The sequence below is a fragment of the Brachycentrus maculatus genome, unplaced genomic scaffold (genome assembly GCF_059751285.1).
Source record: "Brachycentrus maculatus isolate JH-2025_06_01 unplaced genomic scaffold, ASM5975128v1 h1tg000225l, whole genome shotgun sequence".
In the NCBI taxonomy this organism is placed as follows: domain Eukaryota; kingdom Metazoa; phylum Arthropoda; class Insecta; order Trichoptera; family Brachycentridae; genus Brachycentrus; species Brachycentrus maculatus.
In genome coordinates, this window is record NW_028280976.1 from 187,257 (window position 1) to 206,161 (window position 18,905).

Genomic DNA, 18,905 nt, shown 5'->3' on the forward strand with positions numbered 1-18,905 from the left:
CGTAAGCCCCGTAAATGCCCAGACTTCCATATTCTTCTTCATCTTTGATGAGATGTCAAAAAATAATATTTATGCATTTAATTCAAACCCTTATCCGCACCCCAATGGTGCATAGGGCACTGCATTATACAAACACAGTGTTATCTTGATTATTAACATACGAAGGAAAGGTGATCAGCCCTCCGCTTCAGGTGCCAGTCCTGAGTAATATTGAATAAATATTAGAGTGAAAAAAACACTTATATTTATTTGACCGCCCCTGGGAATCGAACCCGGAACTTCCAAAACGGTAGCCGAGCGTGCTGACCATTACACTACGGAGGCGGATTTATGCATTATCGATAAAATTAAGAAAGGTGTGTTGAGATGGTTTGGACATGTAGAACGAATGAGTGAGGAAAGAACGGTAAAACAAATTTATGAGGCGAATGCAATTGCAAAAAGGAGCAGAGTATGCCAGATATTTGAAAGTGACTTGAATGGCCCTCCTGAACATTTTACATTTTGATAGTTAGTCACTTTCTCCTGTACGACTACGGTATAGAACTTCCAAGAATTTGAGTAGTGTGGTTGTCAATAATGAGTACAATTGGTATTTATTCTGTCCCTAAGGGACACTCCAGCGGACCATCTGAGCATTCTCTGTAATGGCCCTGCCATTTCTCATTTGCACTTTTATTGTCCTTTTTAGAAAGTCGAGGGACTCGTCACGTGTTGTCCGGCTTTAGATGCGTTCCCATGGCCATCATAAATCGCTACAGCATTTTGTGATTCCCTATCCTAAAGGAAGAGGGCTTTTTAACATAGTCTAATTTGGTACTTCGTGAGAGTCGGGTGTAACATAACTTAACAGAGCTGTTTAGAAGCACATGAGTATTGACTGCCGTATTGTTGTTTTTAAATAATAAATAAAATAATAAAACCCTTATCCGCACCCCAATGGTGCATAGGGCACTGCTTCATATGAACACAGTGTTATCTTGATCGTTTACACACGAAGGAAAGGTGATCAGCCCTCCGCTTCAGGTACCAGTCCAGGGTAATATTGAATAAATATTACAGTGAAAAAAATCACTTATATTTATTTGACCCCCCTGGGAATCGAGCCCGGGACCTCCAGAACGGTAGCCAAGCGTGCTGACCATTACACTACAGAGGCGGATAAAATTTTTATCGTTTTTAAATAAACATTTATAAAAAAAGTCAATACCGTGTTTATAATTAATACTCGCTTCAGTCCAACCTGCCTCCTGACAAAAAGGGGACTAAAGTGTCCTGTTTAATGTGGACGTCATCGAGTGCACGCTTTCCCCTACACAAAGTGTCTACGCGCAAGAGAGCGCGTCCGTCATAATATTACATCTCATCTCAGGGGATTCCAGTGGACGAAGAGAGATTGACTGCAAGTACATTTGGCAGATGAAACTCCCGAGTGCAGTGCAGGAGAGTTACCTGGACCACGAAGACGGCCAGCTTGGGGCGCGTGGCCAAGTAGTTGAGCACATAGTTCCGGATGTCCAGCCGCTGCTGCAGCGACAGCACCTGGGTCGACCTGCAAACCCGACCGCAAACTATTACATATATTCTCAATATTATTCATATTTAAAGCATTTATTTTTAGTCATTTTTAGTCCGCCTCCGTAGTGTAACGGCAGCACGCTCGGCTACCGTTCTGGAGGTCCCGGGTTCGATTCCCAAGGGGGGTTAAATAAATATAAGTGATTTTTTCACTGTTATATTTATTTAATATTACCATGGACTGGTACCTGAAGCGGAGGGCTGATCACCCTTCCTTCATGTGTAAACGATCAAGATAACACTGCGTTTATATGACACAGTGCCCTATACACCATTGGGGTGCGGACAAGGGTTTCATATTTCATTTTTACTTATTTATTTATTTTACAAATAATATTAACAATAAATAAAACCCTTATCCACACCCCAATGGTGCATAGGGCACTGCATCATATAAATGCAGTGTTATATTGACCGTTAACACATGGCGGAAAGATGATCAGTCCTCCGCTTCATGTTCCAGTCCAGGGTAATAATGAATACATATTACAGTGAAGAAATCACATATATTTATTCGACCCCCCCGGGAATCGAGCCTGGGACTTCCAGTACGGTAGAAGAGCGCGCTGACCATTATGCTACGGACGCGGACATAAAATATAATAATTAAACAGTAAAATGATTAAATAATTAACAATACCTTTTTGAAGAAAAGGTATTGTTTAATTTTTTTTTTAAATATACTAAATATGTTTCAAATGGAGAAAAAACCTTCAGGTTTTACCTATAAAGATCAGTTGCACAGTAAAAAGTTCAATAAGGGGCTTGATATTTATTTTTAATACATTTTATTATATTCTTAAACTTTAATCCTTTCATTTAATTTATTGTTTCGGCATTAACTTTGTGGTAAGACATGTTACAATGATTAAAGAAAACACTTGTTTTTTACCACTTGAGTTTTATTATAGACTACATGTTTCAGAAATTAAACTTCCATCATTCAGGTCTGTATAGTAACTAAAATATAAAATATAAAATTGTTCTATAAATAAGGAGAGGGTAAAGTTAGGGGGAGGGGGTTAGTAAAGGGGCGGAGTTTGAAAACAAAACATAGTATGTATTATGTGATTTGCAAATTCCGAAAAATAATTACTTACAAGACCGCTATGATGTTCTTTAATTCTAATCTTTAAACTTCTCGCAGTTTGGCCAATATATTTTTTTTTTTTTAGATACTTATCACTCATTTCACTCTCATAAATTAAAATTATTACACCTTGTTCCATATAAAGGCCAAATTATGAATTATCTTGAAAATTTAGAAATACAAAAAAACCTGAATTCTAATAATAATTTATTAAATAATATATTGTGAGTATCCGCCTCCGTAGTGTAATGGTCAGTACGCTCGGCTACCGTTCTGGAGGTCCCGGGTTCGATTCCCAAGGGGGGTAAAATAAATATTAGTGATTTTTTCACTGTCATATTTATTCAATATTACCCTGGACTGGTACCTGAAGCGGAGGGCTGATCACCTTTCCTTCATGTGTAAACGATCAAGATAATACTGCGTTTATATGACGCGGTGCCCTATGCACCATTGGGCTGCGGATAAGGGTTTTATTATTATTATTATTAATATATTGTTTCAAAATTCTTCACCTTTGCTTTCTATTTTTCCTTTGTTTTCAAACTCCGCCCCTTGACTAACCCCTCCCTCTAACTTTCCCCTCTCCTTACTTATAGAACAAATTTATATTTTATATTTTAGTTATTATACAGACCTGAATGATGGAAGTTTAACTTCTGAAACATGTAGTCCATAATAAAAGTCAAGTGGTAAAAAACAAGTGTTTTCTTTAATCATTTTAATCCTTTCCACTCTGAACATTTTTTCTCATAACTGATATGCTACTCTGATCAAAAAAATGCGACGTTTTTCTACCATTGAAATAAATATTTTTGTTCCCTAATTTTGGGACACTCTGTCTGGCAATTCGTATGACCATGTTTATTAAGATTAACTGTATTTATCTGAAATATTTGTTGGTAGAATATACTCGGGTGATAGAGAAATCAGTGATTAAAGTTATACCTGCGCCGGGCCAGACATTGTGGCCCACGGAGCTGCCTACTAGAATCATACGGGCCAGAATGTCTGGCCTACAGAGTGGTAAGAGCTAAAAACGATCTCCTGAAAAATCAAGTTTTTTGCTATATGACGTTGTTGAAAGGAGTGAGCGATATGGGGCGTATTATGTCACCATTCCCGCGCAGAGTTGGCACTCACCTGGACACGAGTTTGGCCAGAGTGGTGGCGGCCAGGAGTTGCGCGTAGCTCGAGTCCGCCCGCTCCAGGAGCGCCTGGCATCTTCCCAGGGTGCTGGTGGACTCCTGCAACGTGCAAATAGAAGGGGAGTTACGGCAAGTACGGGAGTGATGTGGCGACATGGCTATGTAAGGAGATACAGGCTATTCCATGGGTGAAGGGTGATGCGTTATGTGGAGGAATGGAATGTGTACAAAAAGGTATACTGAAGTCTGTAGAAGATATTTCACAGGGGGGATACGATACGGGTACAGTTAGTTTTATTAAAATTAACATTTTGAGTGTGTCCAAATACTTGTTCACAAAATCTGGATTATCTCCAATTACAGGAGTTATTTTCATATTATTTTTTTTGCCGTTAGCCCCGTAAATGCCCAGACTTCCATATTCTTCTTCATCTTTGATGAGATGTCAAAAAATAATACTTGAATATACCACTTTAATGAATTTTATTTATATATATATTGACTAGTTTCGACAACGAACAGATGTTTTCATCTTCTGGTATTAATTGAAACATTAATTTTATGTAGTATATTCAAGAAAAAAAAAACAAAAAAGAACGTGGACGACGGAAAAAGACTTGGCACGATCAGATCAATCAGAACCTAAAATCTGGCGGTGTCAAAAGTCTGCGTAATCGGAGGGCATGTATGACTAGATGTATGGATGTGAAGGAGGCTAGGAGTGTATGTCAGGACAGAAGAGTGTGGCGTTCCATCCTCTCTGCCTACCCCTGCAGGGAAACGGCGTGATGGTAGTAGTAGTAGTAGTATATTCAAGTGTTTAATTTTAGTAAAATAATCATGTCATTCCACAAAGTTAATGCCAAATCAATAAATAATATGTACAAGAATTTCATTAATTGATTCGGCAGTCACTTTGTGGTAAAATCTATGCATTTTTAATTAATATTTTACTTAGTAAACACCACTACTCCTTAAAATCTAACGTGACACCTGTTTCAATACATTCCGCATCATTTTCAAACACCGTATTACGGTGTTTGAAAATGATGCGGAATGCATCGAAACACGTGTCACGGTAGATTTTAAGGAATAGTGGTATTTAATAATAATAATAAAACCCTCATCCGCACCCCAATGGTGCATAGGGCACTGCGTCATATAAACGCAGTGTTATCTTGATCGTTTACACATGAAGGAAAGGTGATCAGCCCTCCGCTTCAGGTACCACCAGTCCAGGGTAGTATTGAATAAATATTACAGTGAAAAAATCACTTATATTTATTTTACCCCCCCTTGGGAATCGAACCCGGGACCTCCAGAACGGTAGCCGTGCGTGCTGACCATTACACTTACGAAGGCGGACTATAGTGGACACGGATAGTGGTATTTACTAAGTAAAATATGAATTATTATGTACAAGGTTTAGAAGACCATAAAGTGGATTTTTGTTTCTTCTAACATAAGAAAAATGTTTCATTTGAATCTGTGTCGGGAACAGGAGGGATAATCTAGTGTGGGCCAATCGGGAACTTGTCAGCATTTGCTCATTGCTGGGAGGAAACCACGTTGCACTCCTCAGGAGAAGCCCCTCACAGAGACTGCTGACTGTCCTCAACAGGCCTTCCGTTCCACTAGAAGAGGGTTGGGTATTTTGTGTTCAATACTGGATACAAGAAGAAGGCTGAAGTAAGTGGAGGAATGGAGAGTGTACACTCACAAGGAGCGAGTGGACCACAATCAGCAAGATGTAATAAATGGCAGTATCTAATTTACCTGGAAGGAGACTAAGGCCTTCTCGGCTTCCTGCCGCAGATTGGCATCCTGCGCTTCGTACAACTGTTTACAGAGCAGCTCCAGCTGCCGCACCTCCTGGAAGAACAACAATATTGGATAAAGGGGATATTTACAATTTCATTAATTGATCAGCGGAAGCCAAACATGGAGTTGGCAAAAGAAGGATGAAAGTAGATTAAATGCAGTAGAAATGCGATCTCTCAGAAGAATGTGCGACAAAACGATGTATGATAGATGTTCGAAGAGTGAAATAAGGAAGGAATGCAAAGCTGAGACAAGCATCATCGATAAAATTAAGAAATGTGTGTCGAGATGGTTTGGACGTGTGGAACGAATGAGTGAGGAAAGAACGGTTAAAACAAATTTATGAGGCAAATGTAATTGGAAAAAGGAGCAGAGGAAGACCGAGAAAAACTTGACACAATAAGGTATGCCAAATACTTGAAAGTGGTCAGGTCAGGAGTCGTAACAATCGGCGGGTATGTATGAGGAGATGCATGAACGTGGAAGAGGCAAAGAATGTTCGCAAAGACAGAGTGGTGTGGCCTTCTATTCTCCCTGCGGGGAAGCGGCGCGATGGTTAGTCAGTTAGCATTTGTTTACGCGGAGAGGTAATTCATTCCATAGTCTGGCCGCTTGGACAGAGAAGGAATTACTGAAGGATGATGTGTTACGGCGAGGAATGGAAAGTGTCCTTTCTTGGGAAGAAGGAAGTGATAGATCATGATCTGAGAGGTGTATAAACCAAACGCACTAGAAATTGATTCACATTGAAATGATTTTCAATGTGACAAATGGTCAAAAATACGCAAACGCCATGGATTGTCCTTGAAAAGGCATCTAGAGGAAGACCAAAGAATTCATGGATGCTGCAGAAAGATAACATGATCCCAAGGGATGGCATATGGTGACGTTGTCCATGAAAGAAGGACCTACAGCCTGAGGACGAGGAGAGCTGGCCCCGACAGTCTGCAAGGACAATTAGTTGGGATGGAGACAGGAAGAAGAAGACAGAGTCAGTAATAATGTTTTTTCTTGAATGCTTTTCGCAGATACTTTGTGCTGAGATACGGTTTACGGAGTGCGTGGAAGTTTTTGGTATCGTAAGGGAAGGGTAATTATCTATAACCTAACAATGAGTATTTCAATGTTTTAGAATTAGTACATAAACCCTGATGATGACAAGGTACTTGTCGAAACCGGTTGGATAAAGTGTACCAATAAAAAGTGGTTAAAACAAAGTTGTTTTATTTTATTAATAATGTTTTAAATGCGAGAACAAAAAGCCTTCTTAGGACATCGGAAATGAAGACTCTACGACCCATTGCAGGCCTAACACTTCGCGACAGAGTAAGAAACTCAGATATAAGAAAAATCTGAGATGTTGAAGATGTTGTGCGATGGGGAAGAGAAAGAAGACGTTTCTGGAGAGATCATGTGAGAAGAGCGAGTTCGGATCGAGTGGTGAGGGTGGCAGCGGACAGCAGCATAGGCGGGATCAGACCCCCAGGAAGACCACCTAAACGATGGAAGGATAGCTGGTCTTCCACCTCCCAGGAGCGACCCGAGAATGACAGGACCTAGTCCTAAAAGAAGAAGAAGAAGAAGAAGAATAATAATGTTTTTTTTTTATTCTTCGTAAAATTTCAATGATTAAATTTCGCAGATATAACCTCATTTATTAGGCGTTTAAAATCGATTTACATGCGTTTGATACGCATACACAGAAGAACAAGAAATAAATATTGTAGCGTAATTTTTAAATCTTTTGTTGGGTTGTTGGGTGTTCGGTAATATATCTGAAATAACACAAGGTTATTGGATTGAATTCTACTTTTATTTGCGTATATATATATATATATATATATATATATATATATATATATATATATATATATATATATATATATATATATATATACATATATGGTAATATCGCCCACTCCATTCAAGAACGTCATAAATCAAAAAACTTGATTTTTCAGGGGAACGTTTTTAAAATTTAAAAATATAATACAATGTATTAAAAATACATATCAAGCCACTTACTGATCTTTTTACTTTGCAACAGATCTTTTTAAGTAAAACCTGAAGATTTTTTCTCCATTTGAAAAATATTTAGTATATTTAAAAAAATAATTAAACAATACCTTTTCTTCAAAATAAAAAAAAAAACACTTTCTGCCCTGTAGCGGGTAAATATTAAGTTAAAAATATGCCTCCTTTGCTGGGATATAGTACATTTTCGGGGCATTCCGAAAACATGCATAACTGAAAATTGACAATTTTTGATTTGACATTCTTGAAAGGAGTGAGCGATATGTGACGCATTTCCTCTTATTAACACATTATGAAACACTGATGTGTTTGATGATGTTTCGATAGGGCGAAACGCGTCACATGTATATATATATATATATATATATATATATATATATATATATATATATATGTAAACAAAAGTAGATTTCAATCCAATAACCTTGTTTAATTTTGGATATATTACCCAACAATTTAAAATGGAATTCTACCAACTGTCTGCAGTTACAATGAATACTTTTGTTGGGTGTTTTTTTCTTCGAGCAACGAAAAATGTTTTGTTGAAATTACGTCTGTATTGTATTGCATATTCGATGCTACGATTCGGGACTTTCAAGATCGGCATCTCCGGTTTTCCTTCGTATCGCTTAAAATACCCAATTTAATGAGTTAAACGCGATTCAATAAGGTTGGTGCTATATTGATCGACGCGCAGGCAACGTCAAAGGGCAAGAGGATCGTCACATTTTCGATAAACAGCGCTATTTCGTCGTAGGGTCGGGCGGACCAGCGGGCGGCATGTCACGGCCGAAGACGCGCAAAATAAATGGCAGGCGACCCGGGAAAAATGAGAAAATGGCGTTTAAACGCCGCCGAACGGCCCGAGGCCACCGGGCGGCAGAGTTCGCGAGCGGAAGCCGCGTCCAAATAGGTTTATTTTGAAACTCACCTGTTCTTCTGCCATTTCTGTTGTTTCTTGGCATTTGTGACAAATAGCACCACAGAGCGCTAGCGTGCGCGGCCAGCGCCTTCTCGATCACTGCGGAACAGGGTGACGTGCTGCGAAGGGGACCGGCAACTGCGTAGGCACCCGGGTAGGTACCTACCCGAATCCGTGCTATTTTGGTCACTAAACTTCTGTTTACATTTTTTTACTCGTCCATATTTATCTATCATTTAATTCTCGTAATTTTTCACTGTACACTTGTTTTTCCACCTATTAAAAACTTTTATAAGTAACTTCATATGATATTATACTACTGGTACTTCCACAAAGTAGACAGAGAGAATGGAATGCCACATACGTCTGTCCACATTTACACCCATACTATACTTGAGTTTAGCGTCCCGTTGATTATCAAGTCTTTTTGTTTTCGTTCTCGTTCCGTTCTTCCATTCACGTTTACCAAATACACTTTCATGGTCATTCTCTCGTCATCTATTCGCTCCACGCGTCCAAATTACCACAAACATCCTTTGTGAATCTTTTCAATTACCTCCAACTCAGTATTACATTCCTTTTTAATATTTTTAATTGATGTATCGATGTTCCACACGTGACTCTTTCCATCGTTGTTTTGGCAATCATTTTTCACTTACATCAGAGTTGGCACTGATAGTTTGGCTACTACCACAACATCACGCAGTTTCTCAGCGGGGATAGGCAGAGAGGATCGAACGCCACACCCGTCTATCCTGACATACATTCCTAGCTTAATTAACATCCATAGATCTAGTAATACATGCCCTTCGGGCGTTTGTGCACTACGCGGAATTTTACCGTCCGGCACTTCAGTTAGCATGATAAACGGATGATTGGCTTGCGTTTGTTTTTCTTTCTTCGGATCGGTGCGCGATCACGGTGCGCGTAAATTCGATCACGCTAAACTGTCGTAGTCGCTTTTATTTTTCAAAACCGGACTGCCGGACGGTAAAATTCCATGTAGTGCACAAGCGCTCTTAGGGTAGTATTTCACGGAAATGGCGCTACATAAATTATTCATATGTATTTATTAATATTATTATTCGATTACGAAGTTTTTTGACACAACCAGATTTTAGTTCCTGATTGATCTGACCGAGCTTTTTTTCGATTTTTCTGGATTACTACACATTTGCTTCTAAAACCTTTGTATTCATTACTATGAAAAAACTGATATTTAAAAATTTCGACGCACTTAAAATTAAAAAAAAAAACAGTTACCAAAAACAGCTGTTACTGAGATGAAAACAGCGGCACGACCCGTATTGGATATAGGAAGCACTGCTCTTATTACATTTCCGGCAAATTAAAATAAACACTTTTTCATACAAAAATACGATTGCAAATGAAATCGTCGAGAAAAACAGAGAAATTGGTTAATTAACCGCCGAATCACATCACCAATAATAAAATAACTTCACAAATCAAACACAATTTTTTTGTGATGAAAAAACTTCTTTGGCCATCCGCAAAGCCAAATCACGAGATTGTTTTTACCGGCTTTATACGTTTATTGCACAGAATGTTTTTTGTTTATTAAACTCCACAAATAACGCGAAATCTATAGCACAAATCCTTCAACTAAGCTGCCTTCGATATTTGGACTTTTTAAAATATTTTACTGACGCAAAAATTTAACAACAAAAACGCGACAGAAGAGATCGAACATCGAACAGGGTACAGAAGAGCTGCTTGTTATCTAATGATCTAGTTTATTGAACGGAGTCGCAACGAATCGAGTCCAATCTTTATAGGTAATTCAGTAAGTTTGAATTTGAATGGCTTCTCTACTCTCGTCATGAAATTCGTCATTAAAATGACGAGGTTTATCGACGTTTCCATTTATCTGTGAAACCATTTAAATCAATTATAGTTTCAAAAAATATATATTATGGCGAGACTTCATTGGGAGATTTTATGGGCAAGCTAGGCGAGCTGATACCCTAACCGGGATGAATGTGAATGCTTGACTCAATCCAAACAAACCAATTTATTTTACTTGTAAAAACTTAATTATTAAAACTTCCAGTCATACATTAACGTACGTTCGCAGTAGAATTTGCTTATTGAGGTTTGTGTTTGTCGCTTGAACTGTCAACTGTTAGCTTTGATATTATTTATATTGATTTATCGATGCACTTACCATACGATGGACCTATGGTTTTAGTTATTTTTTTCTTTTTTTTGTTGAAAATTCGAGAAACCGCAGTAAAACTGAAAGTGTTTTTTCATTAGTGACCCTAGCAAACGCTACCAAAAGAGACAAATTTGTGGTATTACAAATTCCCTCAAATTCTCATTAAAATTTTGCGAACGCTGCCATCTTTACCCCATATCGTGGTGGATCATGGGTCATCTACAGGTCAAAAATATGAATAACACACCTTTTTTTAAAATTACTTTACTAAAATCTAGATATGACTTATACATCACCTCTTATCATGGCCCTACTTATGCTTCAACTTTATTAATTTTATAGCCTATGCCTACTTGTGGTTTGATTTCTTTTTTTGTTTAAAGTTACTATAGTTTCGTGTAATTCATGAGTGAAAACACTAGACAAAAACCCTCGGTATCTCGCTAAAAGCGTGAATTTAAACAGCTCAATGATTGTAAGTAAGCAATGAAGTTACTTGGGCAAATGCTTATTTAGGTACCTACTTAAATACTTACAGAGAATAATATTATTATAATCTTTTCAATAGGCACAAAAATATCATATTACAGAACCGCTTCGAAACTACAAACTGAATCAAATGACTCGGCCGGAAAAATATCCGGATCTCCCGAGAGTGCATAGAAACGGGGCGTCGATAACTTCCTGCCTTACCGACAGTCCAAAATGGCGACTATTCAGCTCCGATGATAAAATCGTCGTGCCCTACTGGTAAGAGAATTATTTAACTTTACCGACATATCAATAAACCAAATTCAAATTATATACATTTGAAAATTGATGACAATTAACACAAAAACTTGTGTATTTATGAACGATTGCGTTATTTATGATAAATTTACCTTGTAAAATTGTGTACTAGATGTCGTTAGCTTCTTTTATCGCATTTGGCTGTCAAAATTATTTAGGATAATAAAATGATTGGAATATTTAAACAAATGATTACGTATTCGTTTATTCAAATTAAACTCAAATAAAATTATGTTTAAATTGATATTTAGATAATATTTAATTATATTTTGTATTTTAAAAGCATTTATAACTTTGTGGTATGGTAATAAAACACTCTCCTTACCATCCATTATTTACTTTGTGTAATATCACTTTTTTAAAACACTTATTTGTGACTTTCGGAAAATCATTCCATCATCAGGTCATTAAAATTATAATAAAATTATTATTATTATCTAAGGTGCCTTAAAAATAATAATTTTTGGTATTTGCTACTACTACTATCATCACGCCGTTTCCCGCAGGGGTAGGCAGAAAGGATAGAACGCCAAACTCTTCTGTCCTGACATACACTCTTTCTCCTCCTTCACATCCATACATCTAGTCATACATACCCCCCGATTACGCAGACTTTTGACTATCTGAAGACCATAATTTTAATAAATTAGCGGGTATAGAAATTTTACATGTAAATAAAACTGGTCTTTGCTTAGAAAATCTAGAAAAACTAGAAATATGTAAAGCAATCAATAAAGACTCACACATAATAAATAAACAACTAAATTTAACTTCGAGTCCACTTAAAAATATTCCTTATCAAATAAAAATAATGGTCTAAATGTACACACTGTAATTTAAATGTATTTGTCCGCCTCCGTAGTGTAATGGTCAGCACTCTCGGCTACCGTTCTGGAGGTCCCGGGTTCGATTCCCGAAGGGGGTAAAAATAAATATAAGTAATTTTTTCACTGTAATATTTATTCAATATTACCCTGGACTGGTGCCTGAAGCGGAGGGCTGATCACCTTTCCTTCATGTGTAATCGATCATGCGTTTATAAGACACAGTGCCCTATGCACCATTGGGGTGCGGATAAGGGTTTTATTATTAAATGTACACACATGCAATAGAGGACTTAAATTAGATTACTTATGAATATTTAAAAAAAAAACTAACTAACCATCACGCCGCTTCCTCGCAGGGGTAGGCAGAGAGAATAGAGCGCCACACCACTCTGTCCTTGCAAACATTCTTCGCCTCTTCCACGTTCATGGATCTGCTCATACACACCCGCCGATTGTTACGACTCCTAACCTGACCACTTTCAAGTATTTGGCATACCTGATCGTGCCTAAATCCAAATTCGATGATCCAAATTTATCATTATTTATTAAAGATATTCTTCTTTATCTGTGCATTGAGATGTCAAAATATTATTTTATAAGTTTGTCTTTTTGTTTCAATTACAGTACCACAGAATGGCAGAAGTTTCAGTAGAAGAACAGCTGACGGTGGAGACGGGTCAAGTGATTTATATAAACGAAAACGCCCTTATTCTAGGTGAGAACACTTCTATTATCATTCTTCTTCTTCTTCTTCATCTTGGTGTAGGCCTTGTGGCCTGTTATTTAGAGGGATTAGCCTCCTGCGATGTGGATTCCCAGCTATCGACCCATCTCTTTGGTTGCCTACCATGGGGCTGGCCGTACAGTGCGATGTGGGGGAGTCTGGGTGGTTCCATTCTCCTCACACGCGCATACCATTGTATCCTTCGTTGCTTTCCCACCTAACGACATCTTCCATCTCGCATATTTCCCTGATCCTGGCATTTCTGATTCTATCTCGAAGACTCTTGCCTGTTATGCTTCTCAGAGTCTGCATTTCTGACACTCTAAGCGCGTTTTTTGTGGCAGCGGTGTCCGCTCTACTTTGGATTCCATACGTCATGATCGTATATTTCAGCAACAGCAAAAAAAAACACATAAAACAGAAAACAAAATTTTGAATGTGCCCAAATACTTGTTCACAAAATCTGGATTATCTCCAATTACAGGAGTTATTTTCATATTATTTTTTGACATCTCATCAAAGATGAAGAAGAATATGGAAGTCTGGGCATTTACGGGGCTGACGACCGTCATAGGCTGGTTAGTAATAATAATAATAGATAATTAGATTTTGTGAACAAGTATTTGGACACACTCAAAATGTTGTGAATAAATTATCTGGTCAAATTATAAGCTTAAATAATAAAAATGAAAATGATATTTTTTGGTGTTTCTCATGTGTGTGATTATAATTCAGGATTCGGGCCTCTCATACTAATGAAAGAGTTACTGCTAAATAAAAAGCTTCTTCTCATCTCACCAATAGATGTCTCTAGTGAAGTTCTAGTGATTCAAGAACAATGTTTCAAAATTAGTTCATATATGTAGAACTTCCAAGAATTTGAGTAGTGTGGTTGTCAATAACGGGTAGAATTGGTGAATGTTACACGTTAAAGTGATCACTTAAACCAGCCTATCTTTCTGACGCTCTGCGCTTTATTTATATATTTTTTTTATAGATGGAGAGAACAAAGTCCAGTATGTGATGCCCTCCACCATGACGGTTTCAAACGAAGGCCTATTCATCCAGGAGGATGGTATAAGGTTGGCACACTATTTGGTTGGCGCTGAAAACGTATCACAAATTGAAGGTTATTATGAAATTTTAAATTATTAATTGCTTTAAAAGCAAAATACGTTGCTCAGCACACATAGATGTTCTTCAACTATATAATTTTGTATCACCCTGTATATTGAGAAAGGAACCCTTAAGGAACTTGGAAGTGTATCGGTTATGTTGTGCTGAGAACTCTTTATAATTTCTTGAATGGTTTTCGCAGATACTCTGTGGCGCATTTTATAAACTTATTTTACTACTTTTTTTACAACATTTTGAGTGTGTCCAAATACAAGAGTTTCTGCTTAGTAAAAAGCTTCTTTACATCTCACCAATAGATGTCTCTAGTGAAGTTCTAGTGATTCAAGAAAATTTGTGTTCACAAAATCTGGATTATCTCCAATTACAGGAGTTATTTTCATATTATTTTTGATAATAAAAATGAAAATGGTATTTTCTGGCGTTTCTCATGTGTGTGATTATAATCCAGGATTCGGATCTCACATACATAATATAAGAGTTTCTGCTTAGTAAAAAGCTTCTTTACATCTCACCAATAGATGTCTCTAGTGAAGTTCTAGTGATTCAAGAACAAGGTTTCTAAATTGGTTCATATATGTAGAACTTCCAAGAATTTGAGTAGTGTGGTTGTCAATAATGGGTAGAATTGGTGAATGTTACACGTGTGTAAAGTGATCACTTAAATCAGCCGATGACGGTCGTCAGCCCCGTAAATGCCCAGACTTCCATATTCTTCTTCATCTTTGATGAGATGTCAAAAAAATATATTTTCAATATATTCGTGAAAATGCAGTCGATATGCAATGCGGCAAAACCTATGACGGTCGTCAGCCCCGTAAATGCCCAGACTTCTATATTCTTCTTCATCTTTGATGAGATGTTAAAAAATAAAAAATAATTACTACTTTTTATTGGTACACTTTTTCCAACTGGTTTCGACAAGAACCTTGTCATCCTCAGGGTTTATGTACTAAACCCTGAGAAGTGGACGTATTTGCCTCGCAATGCTCAATAAAAGCAACATTTAGGAGTTTTTTTCCCGTTTTTTAAATCACATTTTCATATGGTGTCCGGAGTGCGTGGAAGTTTTTGGTATCACACATTGTAGTCAGGCGCTTCGAACAATAGACTCTAGCCTATAGCGGGTGTTTTTCGCGATTAGCGCAAAAATGTATCGCTTTCTTAAAATTGATACAATTTCTAAACCAAATATTTTCGATTGAAATTTTCAAAGAAATCATAAATAACATTTGATCTTCAAAAATAAATTATAATTATAATTTTCAATAAGTATTCCGTATTTCACAATTTTAGAAGCATTGTAAACTCTAAAAAGTAGTCTTCCCCTCCGAGGTATCATTCCCTATACAATGCTAATATATTCAAATAATAAAATACCAAACAGTAAACATAACAGTGCGAGCGGTATGAAAAATAGTCCAATACGTGAAATGACTCAAACTAAACTGGAGATTGAGATCGCATAAAAACTCTAGATTTCTGGGGATGCCTTTACAAGCGGCACACTAGCCAATCCGGACAAGGCATCTCAAATAACGTCAACAGACTGTCGCCTAGCACCCAGGTAGCAGATTACCCTTCAACGCGTTTTATTTCACGCTGATAACAAACATGTATATTGCCATTTCCCGCCGATAACCAACAGTCGACAAAAACGGCATTTGCCGTGTCCCGCAGTTGACCGACAGTCCGCGAAAAACGGCAAATGCCGTGTCCCGCCGACAACGTGTTAAGGGAAGGAAATTAACTATAACCTAACTATGAGTATTTCAATGTTTTATAATTAGTACATAAACCCTGAGGATGACAAGGTTCTTGTCGAAACCGGTTGGAAAAAGTGCACCAATAAAAAGTGGTTAAAACAAAGTTGTTTTATTTTATAAACTCTTTATAATTCCTTGGTGCGAAGAAGACTCGAGAGTGGCTCCATGATTTGGGGGCCACACGAGCTTAAGGACTCTCTTATGGTAGAGAAAGTCCAAAAGAAGTATGTCTACATGAGAGAGTGCGGGTATTATCCTCGGCTCTACCCGACCCAGTTCCTCCAGGGTATGCTCCGCTACAACAGTCTAGAGACTAGAAGGAATGTGTATTTGATGAGGCATTTCTATCCATTGTTGCGCGGTATGATGGATAATCCTGAAACTATCCGGAGCATCGGTCTGTATGTTCCCGATAGTTAGCTAAGGACAGCGTGGGCATAGATAGTTTCCCATTCCTATATACAGGAGCAACCTGCCGATGGTTATGCCTGTAGGAAGATATGCTGAACAATACCTGTTCCATGTGCCTGAGAAGGTATTCCCATAAGGGATTCTTCTACACCTTTGAGTCTTCTTGCTTGCTTTTAATGTATACGCCTTGAATATTGTTTGTTATGTATGTACTAATTTTTTTTAAATAAAATTTAATTGAATTAAATGTGCAGTATTACACCATACATACAAAAAATAAATTAATAAATAAATTTTCAGATAAAGGACACATTGTAATTCAACAGACAGGATATGGTGAAGACCAACACCAAAACGTAAGTGTATTAATCACTCTTTTTCCTTTTTTTGACATCTCATCAAAGGTGAAGAAGAATATGGAAGTCTGGGAGTTAACGGGGTTGACGACCGTCATAGGCTGGTTTAAGTGATCATTTTACACATGTGTAACATGCACCAATTCTACCCATTATTAACAACCACACTACTCAAATTCTTGGAAGTTCTGTATATATGAACCAATTTAGAAACCTTGTTCTTGAATCACTAGAACTTCACTAGAGACATCTATTGGTGTTAATTATAAGCTTAAATAATAATAATAATAATAAAACCCTTATCCGCACCCCAATGGTGCATAGGGCACTGCGTCATATAAACGCAGTGTTATCTTGATCGTTTACACATGAAGGAAAGGTGATCAGCCCTCCGCTTCACGTACCAGTCCATGATAATTTTGAATAAATATTACAGTGAAAAAAATCACTTATATTTATTTTACCTCCCTTGGGAATCGAACCCGGGTCCTCCAGAACGGTAGCCGAGCGTGCTGACCATTACACTACGGAGGCGGACAATTTACATTATTAACAATTACACCACTCAAATTCTTGGAAGTTCTATATATATGAACCAGTTTCGAAACTTCGTTCTTGAGTCACTAGAATTTCACTAGAGACATCTATTGGTGAGATGAAAAGAAGCTTTTTATTCACCTACCTGTAATAGTAATAATAGTACTATAAACCTACCTGTAAAAGTAATATGTAATAGTATAATAATTTTGGATTATTTTTACTGCGGCATTTTCGTAAAATATTACCTCAAGGGCGTCCAAGATGTTTCACTTCTATCGCGATGGAGTCTTACGCATGTTTTTTTTCGCAGATTCAAGATGGACGCCAAAATCTGGAAGGAGATACGGAAATTTTCCAAGTAACGGAAGACGATGAACTCGGTGAAGTGACACAGGTATTAGACTTGATGATTTGTAACACAAGATTTATTCACAATACAAGCGCGACGTATGCACGTTTGAATATTAACCTTTTAACCGCGTCAACTTTGTACCTGAGAGACGCCCGTACGCGGCGGTATTTCGCCGTTTTTTAAATGATTACTTTTATCATGTATTTAGTTAAGATTTATTTCCCTGAACAAAAACGTTCAGTGGGCTTCATTGTGCCTTTTTGATACTCTATAATACACGTGTGTCACATTATTCTTGAAATATATCGTAATATAAACAAATTAGACCGTAACACATACAAATCAAAGCACGCATCGTGTGTCACTCTTACCCACTGGCGATGCGTAGCGTCGAGAGTGAGACAGATATAGGGCATGATTATGGCGCGGACTAATTACCGACCGCAAGAAAAATCAGGGATCTGTTCTTTCATTTATCCTTGCGATGTTACAAATTATTAGTCAGATATTTCAACAGATGTCATAAGGCCAAGGATTGACGTATTATTTTATCCTAAGTTCCACACCATGAAAAAATCCCTCCAAGTTGAACTGAGGTTGGAAACTTGGAGCAAAGTAAAAACACATACGGTTATGTCAGCCGCGTATGGGGCATGTTTTGTTGAAACACATACGGTTATGCGAGCCGCGTGGATCCGGTTAATGTATGATCTACATTGGTCTCGATCCGGGGAAGATGTGCGGGTTGCGAACGGTCGTTTCGAGTACACGTGCTCCAGTCAACACGGCGGGCATCCATAGGCTGACATCATTCCCCACTTCTTGGCATCAATGTTGTCATAATACAATATTGCGAAATGCAAAAGAATTTAAAAAAAAGAAAAATATGTTGACAATATCGCTCACTCCTTTCAGCATCGTCATATGTATATCAAAAATCGTCAGTTTTCAATTGTGCATGTTTTCCGAATGCCCAGAAAATGAACTATGTCCCAGCAAAAGGGGCATATTTTTAACTTATTATATACCCGCTACAGGGCAGAAAGTGTTGTTTTTGCATTTCGATGAAAAGGTATTGTTTAATTATTTTTTTTAAATGTACTAAATATTTTTCAAATGGAGAAAAAACATTAAGGTTTTACCTATAAAGATCTGTTGCACAGTAAAAAGTTCAATAAGGGGCTTGATATTTATTTTTAATACATTTTATTATATTTTTGAACTTAAAAAACCA

At 37.4% G+C, this 18,905-nt stretch overlaps 2 protein-coding genes across 4 annotated transcripts in view; one reads left to right on the top strand and one right to left on the bottom strand.

Moving 5' to 3' along the window:
* Window positions 1-8,655, bottom strand: part of Ranbp16 (Ran-binding protein 16) — a 43,292-nt gene extending 34,637 nt beyond the window's left edge. For both annotated transcript variants that reach the window (XM_088264331.1, XM_088264330.1), the window contains exons 1-4: window positions 8,603-8,655; window positions 5,593-5,688; window positions 3,812-3,915; window positions 1,453-1,552 (exon numbers count right to left, since the gene is read on the bottom strand). In XM_088264331.1, coding sequence (XP_088120457.1) covers window positions 1,453-1,552; window positions 3,812-3,915; window positions 5,593-5,688; window positions 8,603-8,617 — 315 coding nt within the window. In that variant the 5' untranslated portion in view covers window positions 8,618-8,655. The remainder of the gene's footprint in view (window positions 1-1,452; window positions 1,553-3,811; window positions 3,916-5,592; window positions 5,689-8,602) is intronic.
* A 2,814-nt stretch (window positions 8,656-11,469) lies between these two features.
* The window catches only part of LOC148306821 (uncharacterized), a 28,634-nt gene continuing 21,198 nt past the window's right edge, over window positions 11,470-18,905 (top strand). Inside the window, exons 1-5 of one of the 2 annotated variants that reach the window (XM_088264356.1) lie at window positions 11,470-11,522; window positions 13,013-13,103; window positions 14,110-14,241; window positions 16,724-16,779; window positions 17,630-17,713. In XM_088264356.1, the coding sequence (XP_088120482.1) occupies window positions 13,022-13,103; window positions 14,110-14,241; window positions 16,724-16,779; window positions 17,630-17,713 (354 nt within the window). In that variant the 5' untranslated portion in view covers window positions 11,470-11,522; window positions 13,013-13,021. Of the gene's footprint in view, window positions 11,523-11,742; window positions 11,965-13,012; window positions 13,104-14,109; window positions 14,242-16,723; window positions 16,780-17,629; window positions 17,714-18,905 lie in introns of those variants that run through there. The other variant, XM_088264353.1, reaches the window with a different exon arrangement.